The sequence below is a fragment of the Talpa occidentalis genome, unplaced genomic scaffold (assembly GCF_014898055.3).
Source record: "Talpa occidentalis isolate TD23 unplaced genomic scaffold, MPIMG_talOcc4v2.1 talOcc4.17, whole genome shotgun sequence".
NCBI lineage: Eukaryota > Metazoa > Chordata > Mammalia > Eulipotyphla > Talpidae > Talpa > Talpa occidentalis.
Genome location: NW_023601754.1, coordinates 20,612,831 through 20,625,806, shown reverse-complemented (window position 1 = coordinate 20,625,806; position 12,976 = coordinate 20,612,831). Strand labels below are relative to the sequence as shown.

Below are 12,976 nucleotides of genomic sequence, written 5' to 3'. Positions count from 1 at the left end.
GAGCCAGGGCAGCTCGTTGTGGAGCCACCCTTGCTGCCTCCTCCCTTCTCCCAGGCCCTTGCTCCTCTTGGCATATCTCTGTTTGCCATCTTTTTGATCATGGGTGTGCAAATACTGTTTTAGAGTGATTGTTTCAGCGTGAAAGGCCTTTCTAGAAAGATTAGATAAGTAAACTGTTCACAGCATGGATCACGCGCCAGCTTATTATTGAGTCTTGGCTTACTTAGCTTAATATTCTGTTGATTTTTCTTCATGAAATGTTAATATTCTGTTCTTTAGATTTAGTAATTTGAGAAAAAATAGTGGTTTCATATGCATGAATTATGTAGGGTTGAAAGCACAAACTAAATATTTCATCATTGTAAATGGGCTGAAGGAACACTTAAGATCACAGATGGCAGTAAATACACTGCAGGGAAGTGATGTGAACACATGCCTCCTTTAGCTGGACGCGGGGGTGACGCGAATGCTTGTTCTCACAGAAACCCAGGGAGCGTGGTATGAACGCTCGTCCTTTCTCTGAACCCAGAGAGTGTGGGGTCAGTCTTCTCCTTGCCCCAGGCCCTAGGGGATGATGTGGATGTTCATCCTTTTCCCAAACCCAGGGTGGTGTGAATACTCATCCTTTCACAGAGCTCAGGAAGGGCGGGGAATGCTCAGCCTATCTCTGAGCCAGGCGAGGGTGATTCAAATGGTTGGCCTCTCCTCTAGCCACGGGAAGCTGGTCTGAACGCTCAGCCTTTCCCCAGGACCGAGGAGGAAGATGCAGATGCTTATCCCTTCCTGACCAGGGAAGTGATGGGAATAGTCATTCATCCCCTGAGGCCATGGGTGGTGGTGTGAACACTTTACCTGTGACTTTGGACGGGGATGTAAATACTGGTCCTTTGCTTGAACCCAGGGAGGGCAGTCAAGACTGGACCTCCCCCGAGGCGAGGGAAGGTTGTGGGAGTGCGCTTCCTGTCATGGCCTCCAAGGCAGTTGGTGTGAATGTTTTCCATGAGCCCAGGGACGGTGGTTTGAAAGCGTGTGATTTATTTTTTTATTTTTGTGTTTCTGAATGATCATCCATTACCTGAGCCCATAGAAGGAGCTGTGGACGCTTGTCTTTCCCAGAGAGCAGGGAGGGTGGTGTGAACACCCAGCCTTTCCCCCGCCGGTCGTCATGGGAATGCGCGTCCTTTACTTCAGCCCCAGGAGAGTGGAGTGGATACTCGTCCTTCCCCTGAGCCCAGGGCGGGTGCTGTGAGTTCTCGTCTCTTCCAGAGCCCAGGGAGTATGGGGTGAATGCACATCCTTCTTCAGAGGCCGGGGAGGACGGTGCGCAGCTCACACTTCCCCGAGCCAGGGAGCGTGGCCAGAACGCTCGCCCTTTCCTCGCCCTTTCCCCTGGAAGAGGAGGCTGGTCTTTCAGACCCGGGAAGTGCTGAGAGTACGCAGCAGCCGTTCCCCGTCCGGGGAGAGGGGTGGGCTTATTTCTTCACGGAGCTCAGGGGGTGTGGTGAAGGCGCGCCTTGTCCCTGAAGCCAGGGGCAGCGGTGTAGACGCCCGTCCACCCCGAGCCTCGGGCGCACCCGTGACTGTCCGTCCTTCCCTGTGCCTGGAAAGGTGTGTGAACGCTTGACCTTCCCCAGAGCCCGGCTGGGTGGTGTGATGGCCTGTGTTCCCCTCCACCCCAGGGTGGTCCGAAAGTTCCACTTTCTCTGAGTCTAGGAAGGTTGGTGTGAATTTTTCTACCTTTCCCTGAGATGAGGGGTTGTGTGCGAACGTTCTTCCCGTCAGGGAGTCCAGCGCAGGTGATGGGAGTGTTTGTCTCTTCTGTGAGCTCAGGAAGGGCAGTTGAATGCTTGTCGGTTTTGTTTTGCTTGCTTGTCCCTTACTGAGCCCACGGAAGGGGCTGTGAATGCCTGCCCGTTCCCTGAGCCAAGACTGGGGGATGTGAATGCCCATCCCTTTCCCTCACCCGGGGAGGGTATTTATTACGAATTCCCGCGCTTTCCCAAGCCCAGGGAGGGCGCCGTGGGTGCTCGTCCTGCCCCCGAGCCCAGGGAAGATGTGGTGAGCGCTCCTCCTCCTCCTCTGCTGGGGGCAGTGCCGCCGTGTCATTCCTGGGCCAGGGAGAGGGTGATGTGAATGCCAGTCTGTTCTCTGAGACGAGGGTTGGTGAGGTGAAGGGCATCCTTTTCCCACACCCAGGGAGGAGGATGTCCAGTCCTTTCTCCGATGCTCAGCGCAGGAGCGTGGCCTCCACGTGGGGGGGGCGTGAGCGCTCGTCCTCTGCCTCACCCGGGAGGGTGGTGTGACTGCTCCGTCTTTCCTTGCGCTGAGGGAGGGTTGTGCGAGTGCTCGCTCCTGCAGGGAGCCCAAGGAAGGTGACTGGATGTTCATCCTCTCCGTGAGCCCGGGGACGTGGTGCGAGCTCCTCCCCTCCCCGGACCAGGACGGGTGGTGCGAGCTCGTCCTTTCCCCAAGCCCGCGGGGTTCCTGTGAACACGGGCCGGGGAGGGCGTGTGAGTACTTGATTTTTCTTTCTTTTTTCTTTTTTTAAAGAATATTTGATTTTTCACAGAGCTCAGGTCGGATGGTAAATACTCAGGGTTTTTTTTAACATTTTTAAAATTTATTTTTAAAAATTTTATATATTTTTTATATAATTTTTCATTTTTGCACAATATGCATTTTCATCTTGGTTATAGTCCCCATACAATCCCCGCCCCCCTTGTTTTGATCCTACTCCCTCCTTCCCCCCTGGAGTGTGTCTCTGGTTTATATAACACCATGGACTATTACTCGGCCTTCAAAAAGGATAAACTCATGCAATTTGCAGCAACATGGATGGCGCTGGAAGGGATCATGCTCAGCGAAATAAGCCAGAAAGAAAAAGAAAAATACCGGATGGTCTCACTCATAGCAGGAATCTAGAAAACTTAAATAAGGGAGCAGGAAAAAGGCCAATTATAATAAAGGAAATACTCATTTTTTTCCCTGAACCTGGGGAGGGTGGTGTGAATGCTTGTCCTTTCCTCTAGCGCTGGGACCGTGATAGCCTTTTTCAGGTGCAGGAGGGTGCTGCGGACGCTAGTCCTTTCCCTGAGCCTAGGGAGGGTGGTGTGAATCTCGCCCTTTCTCAGAGCTCAGGGAGGGGGTTGAATGCTTGTCCTTTCCCTGAACTCCAGGAGAGTGATGTGAATTCCGGCCTGGTCTCGGCCTGGGGGTGTGGTGTGGTCCCGGGGCAGGGATGGTGTGTGAACGCTCAGCCCCTTGGCGCTCGGGGGTGTGGTGAGTGCTCGTCCCTTCCCCGAGCCCGGGGAGATGCTCGTGAACACGTGGCTTTCCCTGCGCCGGCGTCAGGTGTGGGAGTGATTGTCTTCCCTGGAGCCAGAGTGCGTGTGAATGCCCTCACTTCCCCTGAGCCAGTGGAGGCTCCTGCGAGTGCCTCTCTTTTCTAGGCACCCAGGAAGGGTTCTGGTTATGTGCAGTTGTCCTGCCCTCAGACCCATCAGCTCACGTGCCGCCTGACTGACTCCCCCCGTGTTGGAGCGGCCACTTCAGCATCATGTCCTCACTCCGAATGCACCTCCCCTAGCCCCTACCTGTCCCTTGCTCACCCGGGGTCAGTACCGCCTGGGACTTCCTCCAAACCCAGTTCATGTCAGCACGGCCTGCACGTCTTGAAGGTTTCTCACTAGGTTGTCAGGTTATCCCATCACCCCGTCCCATGGTGAATGTTTTGCCTTTGATAGCCTGGTTTCCTGGCTTCCTCTTGGCTCATGCCCGGGCTCACCTCCAGCGTGCCAGCCCCACTGGGGGTGAAAGGGTGAGCCCTTCTCCTGGCTTGTGGAGGGGGAGTTTTCTCTGCTGTCTGTGCCTGGTGCTGTGCCTGAGTCCCTGCTCTACTGCCCGGCCCCCGCCTCCTCTTCCCAGACTCTACCTCCTGTCCGCCCTCTCACTGCTCAGAAAACCTTTCTGGAGTACGAGCAGCTGTGGCCCAAGTCAGCTTGGAGTTTGTCATCCCCACTCCCACTGTGTTCTCCTCTGCTCTTCGGAGGAAGGGTTGCCTCTGAGTCTGCAGGTTGGACGCATGCTCTGAAAGCAGATGGCCGCAGCGAGCCCGCGTGGCGCTGATCCACGCCGAAAGGGCGAGGCCGCGCGTGTGCCTCGGGCCTGCTCGGGCGCAGCTCTTTGGCCTCACTAAGCCCGTATCCTTCATGTGTTTCCATTGCCCCCGGGGGGCTCGGGGGGACTTTTAATTAAAAAGTGTGGCCTGGACGGGTTGCGGGACTGGCGGGGGACCGGCCGTGACCGGGCAGCTGTGCTTGAAGGGCCACAGCGGCTGGTGGCCCTGGGTAATGGGGGAGACGGCCTTTCTTCAATAGAGGGTAGCCCCGCGCCGGGGGAGGTGGAGGAAAGCATCTCCTCTCCTTTTCCTCTGGCCGCCCAGGCCCTTCACTTAGGTGCGCTTTTAATATCTGCTGCTTTGATGTTCTCATTCCCAGTCTCCAGGCCCTGGGCCCGGCCTGAAGCTGCTGGGGAAAGGCCCCGCCAGCCGCCTGGCCTCTCCGGCCGCTCCCTGTGCTGTGCTGACCGCCCGTCTTCCTGCTCTTAGCTCCCTGCCCTGCCTTCGGGGGCTTTCCCTGCTCCCCAGCGTTCTGATCGCTGCTGTGGCCTCTCGGGGGCTGCCCTCGGCCTGCCTGTCCCATCCGGGCTGGGGCCTCTCATTCCTTGTTTGGCTCAGCCTTGGGGGGGCCAGCTCTGCGGGCGCCTCCCGCGCAGGGAGTCTGCAGCTCCTTTTCAGCTGCTGGCCTGTGCCTGTCCTGGCACCGTGCGGCCTCTGCTGTGCTTTTCTTCCTGGACTGTGGCTCCGGGACGCGGACAGCCCCTCTTAGCCGGGCCCTGCACCTCTGCTCAGGTAGTGGCGGCGGCTCCTGGTTGCCAGTCTTCCTACTCCCCCCCTACTCTCTTTATCTTTCTAAAGTTCCTGAGTGTTTTCCCAAGTTCTGGTGCGTCCCCTCGCCTCCGCCGCCCCCAGCAGAACCAGCTGCAGACTTGCAGGCTCCGTCCTCGTTCGTCCCTGTCACTGGGCCTGTCCTCGGGAGCGTTGCCTGTGTATGCCCGGAGCTGGGCGCCCCACCCCTGCCGTCCACGCTCTCCTCCTGTCCGCATCTTGCTTGCCGCCAGGGCCACCCCTGCTGTCATCTTTCTGGACGCTTTACTTCCAGACAGAATTAGCTGTTGTCCTCGCCCTCATCGCACTCTGCTCCTGATTTGGGGATAACACTTAGCACATTTTGACACGACCGGTTCCCACCTCTTGGTGTGTGAGCCTCTGTGGCTGAGCTGCTGTCTGCTTGTGGCTCTTCCATGGAGTGTGGCGCGGGGGGAATGTCCCCTCAGTGCCCCTCACCCCCCATGTTTGAAGGCGCCACATCTCTCTTGGGGTCACTGCTCCTTCCGTGCCTGAAGCAGAAGCAGAGAGGTGCTTGTTTCTGCTTTTTATCGGACACCAGTGGGTGCAAGAATAGTAAAGCAATCGTGAGCATCGGAGACATTTTGATGTAACTGTGCGCACAGGACTAAGGGACACAGTGTTTATTGCGGTCCTGAGAGGAGTTGCGTCCTGATTCTCCTTTGTAGGTACCGATCGGATCGGCGAAGAATACTGTTGCCTTTGTTTAGTTATTTGCTCTCAGTTTGTTTATGAGAAGTACCTTTCCGTCTCCTGCCCAGAGGAAAAGTGAGGGAAGAGATGAACAGACTTGTCTGCCCATCCAGGGACAGTCGCCCTAAGACAGACCTAAGACGGGGTCGGGACGCTGAGCGCTGTGTCTAGAGGAGGCAGCGCCCGGCCCTCGGCTCTTGCTACCACCTTTCCCTCCGCCCACGGGCACCTGTGCTGGTGGCTTTTTCTCCTGTTCAGTTTCTTTTTACTGAGTCGTAATCGATATGCATGAATGTGTGATTTCAAGCGTGCCGTTCATTGTGTTGGCTTTTTTGGGACCAGCTTACTGCATTTTGTCGGGACAGTGGCTGGTGCCAGTGCCGCTTCTTCCCTGACAGCGAATCCACAGTCACCCCAGGTTTTTCCCAGTCACCCCCCACCTTGTGCTCAAAACCCTGTTCTGATTTTTTCAAAGTAGGTTCATCTCGCCTGGTTTCGAGTGCCATGCACCTAGGATCACGGGTGCATATTTCCCTGTGTGCGGTCTCTTTCCCTGAGCTTAACATTTTTGAGACCCACGTCCTTGCTGTATTGGTAATTGTCCCTTTTCGGCGGCGAGATCTGCCATTGTCTGAATAGACAGAGTTTTTCTCTCCTGCTGCTGGATACTTGCATTGCTTCTGCTTTGGGGTATGCTGTGAATAAATCTGCTGTAACCCATTTTGTACCTGTTTTGTGTTCATTTTTCTTGGGTAAATACCTGGACGTGGAATTGATGAGTCATGGGGAGGTGTTTGTTTAACTTGGAGAAATTGCCAGATTGCTTTTTGAAGTGGTTGCCGTGTTGCTTGCTTTTTGTAATTTATAAAAAATTGGTATCTGGTCTCATCGTAGACATCCTGCTGTAGACCTGACTGGTACCGGGGATTGGCAGGCTGTATTTTGCAAAAATCAGTTTTATTTTAAAACATTGCTAGGCCAAGCTCACTTGAAAACAGTTCAGAATATTATTAGGCCTTTGAAGTGGTTGGCTATCGCGTAGATGTCTGGATAAAACTACCGCATGTATACTTTCTATGCACCTCCGTGGGTCTGAATGGCCTGGGCTCCCCAGCCACGTGGTTACTCAAAAGTCAAGAAGGTCTCAGGACTGGTGGTTCACTAGGAAATCGCTGGGGTGTGGACATGGCGGCTAAAGGGGGGAACAGGAGGTTGTCCAAGTAAATGTGGAGGGACAGCCTACTTGGAAGGGCCCCTGGCAGTGGCCGGATGGTCAGAGGAGACAAGCAGCAGAGCTAAGCCCCGCAGGAGGCCAGCTTGAGGCAGGAATGGAGACTTGGGGGGAGCACAGGTGCTCTTAGGGGCAGAGACTAGGGGAGTTCACCTGGCAGGCCCGGCCGCTTGTCACCCCGACCCCCATCCCTGCTCCCTCTACTACACCACCCTCCTGTATCCTCCTTGGGGTTCTTGGTTTCAGAAAACATACCAACGGAGGGTTTGGGTAGCAGAAAAATATATTAGAAGACTGTCAGATAAAGCAGAATGGACAGGCTGCAAGTGTGTAGATTTTTGGGGAGGGGGAGCCTTTGTCCTCCTGGATTGTTCCTCTACTTTTTTCCCTCCTGATGTCTTCCTTTTTGTCATTTAGTTCTTACTGGGAGAATGAGTTCCTCACTCTCATGCAAATTTTAAGATTTAAAAATTCTACCATTATGTTTTCACTTTTCAGTAACTAGAAAGTAATAAGAATGTTCCCCTTTTTGTTTCACAGATATATTTTCTTCCAGAGTTTTCTTCTCTATGCACTGTGCCTGCTCTGAATTCCTCTCCCTGTTTCTTGGTGGGTGGAGGGGGGCTCTGTCTTTCATGAGACCTGTCTTGGATCTCCCTCAAAACCAGGCACGTGGCACTTCTGTGTCCATGGTGAGAGTGGCCTCCGGTGACCCAAGGAAACCTGGTGTTGGTCATTGTGTGTCGAAGACCAGCTCCGGGAGAATGTTGGGTCGGGTGTCCCTGAAAGGATGAGATGGCCTAGGCCAAACTTGAGGGTTGAGGGGCAGGGGAGTGAGGCAGACACAGACACTCTTATACTGGTGAAAGTATCTCCTGCAGAGGGTCTCAGCGGGTCTTTATTTATGCATTAAGGCAAGTGGTGGGATTACATGTCGAATGCATAGAAGCAAAACAAAAACAATCAGTACATTCCTTTCCCATAGACATTTTGGCGCCTACGTGTTTTTGAGAAAAGACACAACCTTAAACGTTAATAGATAATTAAAACTTAGACTCATTATTTCAGCCTAAACAACTACCTAGGTCAGCTAATAGTCCTTGGTACATCCCTATCGCCAAGGCTACAGTATCAGGAGACTCCTCTATCTATATGGCCTGCAGCTAGAGGCCAGTTGCTTCCCACTAATCAGTTGTTAGAACTTTTTGCTACCTAGAAACTCCTAGCGTAATCAACTTTATGATTCATGACAAGGCTTCTCTACGGAACTCCCATATAAGGAATGTTATGGCCAGCTCTGGGTTGCTTATCAAGCATGGCCTTGCACAATAATTATTTCCCATTGTCAAGTGGGCCAAGTTATTCAGTGTTTAATTTTTAAGCAAGTAATTCTCCGTGCCATGTACTTACAGTATTCTTACACGTACAACATTTTTTGTCCAATGTATTTGCCGAGAAGTTTTTTCTTGTTATGACCAAGAACAAAAAACAAAGGGATGTTCAGTCTTCAGCCCCACAGTGTGAGGCCCTTTTCTTAACTGCTTGCCAGCGTCTTACCTGGGGCAGGAAGGCCTCCTGCAGCAATTGTGGGTGCTGCTGCCTCTTGGGATCTTCAGGTCTTGTTTTCTTAGGTCAGATAAGTGGTTTTAGAGAGGCTGTGCCTGGACACCCACCTGCCAGTGACATGGGGGCCCAGTGGGAGGTGTGCCTGGGAGCTGCTTCCCCTCAGGTGCCTCCCGCGCCTCTCCCACCGGCACTCCCACCTCTTGTTCTCCTTCTCTCTTTTCTGTAAGTACTTTGCTATGGCTGGGGAACTGGTGTGGCCTCTGAGTGCAGGCTGACCAGATGTGGTTGGGATTCCCCTCGGGGCTGTTTCTTGAGGGACTTTGACTCATAGACTTGCTTTTCAGAAGGGCTCAAATAGCAGATGGCATATTAGACACCTTGAAAGTACTGGTTTTCAGGATTATCATTTATTACTAATGAAAACATGGAGGAGCAGTGATTTCAGTCATTTCTGAATAACATAACTTTATGGATGAAAGATTATGTTGGTTATAGGTGGTGCAGAAATTAATCACACCCAAAGAATTATTGTGCACTTTTGTCATAGTCAGTAACTCTGCTGACGAGATCTTACCATCTTTCAGGCCCGTCACATTGGGCAGTATGCACCTTAAGATCCTGAAGAAGAGGCGCAAAACGTTCCAGTAATGCTTGGAAGTGACCTGTGAGGTAAGGGCGTGATTCTTCCTTAGTGCGTGACCAGTTTCTGTCTGTAGAGCTCTGAAAAGGAATTGCAAGCTCCACGGCCGCAGGCCTGTCCTCCTTTTCCGCTGTTGCCTTAGGCTTCTTACCAGCTGACCTGAAGGCGTGTATCTGGAAGAGCCTGTGAGCTACACTGATAAATTCTTAGCAAGATGAGGTGGGTGTGCAGCTGTAAGGGAAGTTTGTGCTGTTGCAACTGTCCCCCAAATAGTGGCATCTGCAGCACTGCCTTTGGTGTTCTGGGAAACAGCTTGGGTTCAGAAGGGGACACACAAGCCCATCCATTCGGCCATTAAAATAGAGAAACGACGATGTGACATGTTTTCCCATCACTCCGTGCAGAGTGCTTTCAGCTGCTTCCCAGAAATGCTTCTGTGCGCATTCAAGCAGCAGCAACGGCGGGCTTTAGTGTAGTCAGCCGGCATGCACCCAGCCCTAACGCGCGTGTGCATGGCAGCATTGCCTCATGCGTGGCTGAGTGTTTGCTCCAGTGTGCCCAGTGTTTGCAGTCGGGTTCAGTGTGAAGGGAGGGTTTCTTCATTTCCTCCCCTCCTTTCCTGTTGCATGAGGAAAGCATAACTGCATGACTCAGCGGGACCATGTGCAGTTCAACACACATGGAGTGTGTCCGGCCTCCGCTGGCTGTGCTTTCCCGACCAACAGTAACTTCTAGATGTTTTCCTGTTGCCTTCCAGGGAGTGTTACAGGCTAAAACACACCACACGCTGCACCAGCATTCTAAGGGTCACTTTTAGGAGGGCTCACCTGCCAGGGCTATGTCGCTGTGGTCCTCTGGCACAGATAGACCTGCCCCACAGGCCGCCCCCAGGGGGTGCTCTTGGGGCCTCACTCCCAAAGACCACACTGACCTGGCTCAGGTGCTCCGCATCTGTGCCTTCTGGAGACTCCTGGCTCCTGCTTCTAAGTAGAACCCAGACTGCACAGGCAGGGTGTTCTTACACAAAACTGGTCTTCACTGGACTTGGGGTCCAGCAAGCCAGCCCCCTCTTTTCACAGAAAACATTCTGTTTAAGAAGTAGCCATGGACAGTGGCTTGCGGAACTCCCATGGACATCACCGGGGGCTGTGACTCTGAGAGTGGGACCAACTTCTCATCTGCTTATAAATAAACTTGCCATGGGCCCAACAGCAGGCAGAAAGGACCCTTCCTGTGAGGGGCAGCTGGGAGGAAGGAGGAAGACACACAGCTGCTATCTCAGGGAGAACATGAGGCTTCACTGTAGGTGGAACTTAGGCTGTGACCTGATTGCTCAAGGAGGTGGAGAGATGCTTCCAGATCCTGCCAGTCCTGTGACAGAACCAGGCTTTACCCGTGGCGTAGACAGAACTGGTTTCCACCTTCATCTGCTCGTAGTCACACCCTTCAGACTGCACATCAGAGACAGGAGAGATGCCTTTCAGGGTGGCTGACTTGAAAGAAGGAAGTTGTAGGCCTTGTACGATAAGTGGGAGTCTCCACAGGGAGGAGACTGTGGAGCTGTTTGTAGGGAAGGCGGTGCAGCAAATGCCAGCTTCTTTCAGCTGTGTCAGGTCTGGCCAATTTCCTTTTATCTTTAGTTTCTTCTTTATTTCACGTAAAATGATTTTAAACCTTTTTTTTTTTTTTTTTTTTTTTTGCCTGACCGAGGAGCAGATTTTTTTTTACTGGCTGAGGGAACCGATGTCATTTCATCAGTGTGTTTATACTGAGAGAATTCTGCCAGGTTTTCATCTGCAAGTCCGTGCCCGCATTGCAGATTTCATTACCACGCACCGAGGGCCTGTAGGGAGAAGAGCAACGCCCAGAGTCGGCAGCGGGGCTGGTCTTCGCCTGCAGCCGCCTGAGCACACGCGTCCCGTCTCTTCTGTGCCTGGACGCCAGTCTCTTGCCCTGTGCTTGTCTGAAAAGCCCTGTGCTGGCCCGAGGAAGTGCTTAGGTCGTTTGATAAGATGCCCTGGGTGTCTTGTGCGAACTGAAAGCCAAATGAACTCTGTCTCCGTGTCTCCTTGCTCTTTATTTATCATGACTGTTACTGCCTCTGTCAAACACTGATAAGAGGAGGTCGTGCATTTAAAGCAACAGTCACCACAGTTCCTGGGAACAGTGCAAGCTTTTCTTCAGTTCCTCTGACCCGGTGTTCTCAGAGACCAGGCACTGCAGGAATTCTGGGAGAGGCAGCCAAAGATGGCTGACAAAGAATGGGTTAATAGGCGTGGGCGACTTTTCAAAGATTAAAATCGAGAGGAAAGGCAATCTCCAAACAGGATAGAGTTGAACATAGAAAAATGGGAGCTGCTTGCTGCACGCTGCACACTTGCATGCAGGCTGAAACGAGGGCGCGATGCCAGTCCACTGAGGATAAACAGCACAGCCAGGTGAGGGCGCAACAGAGCAGAGGAGCACGCTTCCACCTCATGCCTTCCTTGCGCTGCTCATGAGGCTGAGCCGGCTTTGGCACAGAGAGCAGGCCCTGGTGAGGGGGTCGTGGACTGAGCTTCGCTCCCTCCCGCCCCCCAAGGCATGCTCACTTGTTCTTTCCATTCTCCCAGGTCATTTGTGGCCCTGGCCACCTGTAGGTGACTCCAGGCTGAAACGGAAAGTCCCATGGGCTTACTGTGTCCTAGACAGTCAAGTAATCAAGGTGAAAGGTTTTAAAATTCAAATCTTAACTTGTTTAGTTTCCCTGCTGTCTGTGTTTAGACTATCTGAACACAGATCTGAAAAGGCCAAGGGAGGGCCTACCTGGTGGCACAGCAGGTTGAGCACAGCACTGTGAAGCTGTCCACGGCCTCTGCAGCGCAGGTTCAATTCCCAGCTGGCCAGGGAGATGCCCACATGGCATGGCAGACCTCTCCTGTCTCATCTGCTGCTCCCCTCAGCAGTGCTTTCGGTCCGTCTGCCTGTTCTGCTGTTCGGTCCGCTCTGTCTCTGGTGAATCCTCTCACTCTCCCGCGCCTCTGGCCTGTGCCCCAGCTCTTGTATAAATAAAATAAATCTTTAAAAAAAAAAAAAAAAGGCCAAGGACAGCAGTGGCCCCTGGTGGCTCATGGCAGGGGCATAAGCCAGCATCTCCTCAGCTCCCTCCCACCCCTCCAGGTGCCTCCGGGAACCATGCCGTCATCAGGACACCGTCTCCGCGATATTGAGCACCACCCTCTCCTGGCTGAAAATGACAACTGTGACTCTTCGTCCTCCTCTTCCTCTGAGGCCGACGTGGTGGACAGAGTGTGGTTCATCCGCGACGGCTGCGGCATGATCTGCGCAGTCATGACGTGGCTTCTGGTTGTCTATGCAGACTTCGTGGTGACATTTGTCATGCTGCTGCCTTCCAAAGACTTCTGGTACTCTGTGGTCAACGGAGTCATCTTTAACAGCCTAGCGGTGCTCGCCCTGTCATCCCACCTGAGAACCATGCTCACCGACCCCGTGAGTACTCGCCTCGCGCGTTCCTGCAGCGCCCTGGGGTTACTCCTTCCGGGACACAGGCTCCCGGCACTTCCGCATCTGACCTGGAGAAGGGAGAGCACTTAGGAGCGGTTCCTGGAGAGTAACGAAGAATAGCGCCCATGGGCTGTCCGCTCAGCAGAGGGATCCCATCGGCCTTCTCCAGGAAGGTCTGTGCGCATAATCCCTCCTACTTTAAATGCTCTGGTTTCTCTGAAGCACGAACTAGAGCTCCAGAATACCCCTGCGCGTGGCTTCTCACTTGTCTCTTGATCCCAGGAAACTCATTGGGCTTCAGGTTCCATGTACTCGCTCAGTTCTTTCCAGTTCCACGACTGCAGAGTTTCCTGTCTCTGCTCCGCCCTGGAGCAGA

At 53.3% G+C, this 12,976-nt stretch overlaps 1 protein-coding gene across 5 annotated transcripts in view; it reads left to right on the top strand.

The window, feature by feature from the left end:
- The window catches only part of ZDHHC7 (zinc finger DHHC-type palmitoyltransferase 7), a 31,696-nt gene that overhangs the window by 4,842 nt on the left and 13,878 nt on the right, over window positions 1-12,976 (top strand). For 2 of the 5 annotated variants that reach the window (XM_037516278.2, XM_037516281.1), the window contains exons 2-3: window positions 9,041-9,125; window positions 12,256-12,585. In XM_037516278.2, coding sequence (XP_037372175.1) covers window positions 12,271-12,585 — 315 coding nt within the window. In that variant the 5' untranslated portion in view covers window positions 9,041-9,125; window positions 12,256-12,270. The other 3 variants (XM_054697038.1, XM_037516280.2, XM_037516282.2) reach the window with 3 other exon arrangements.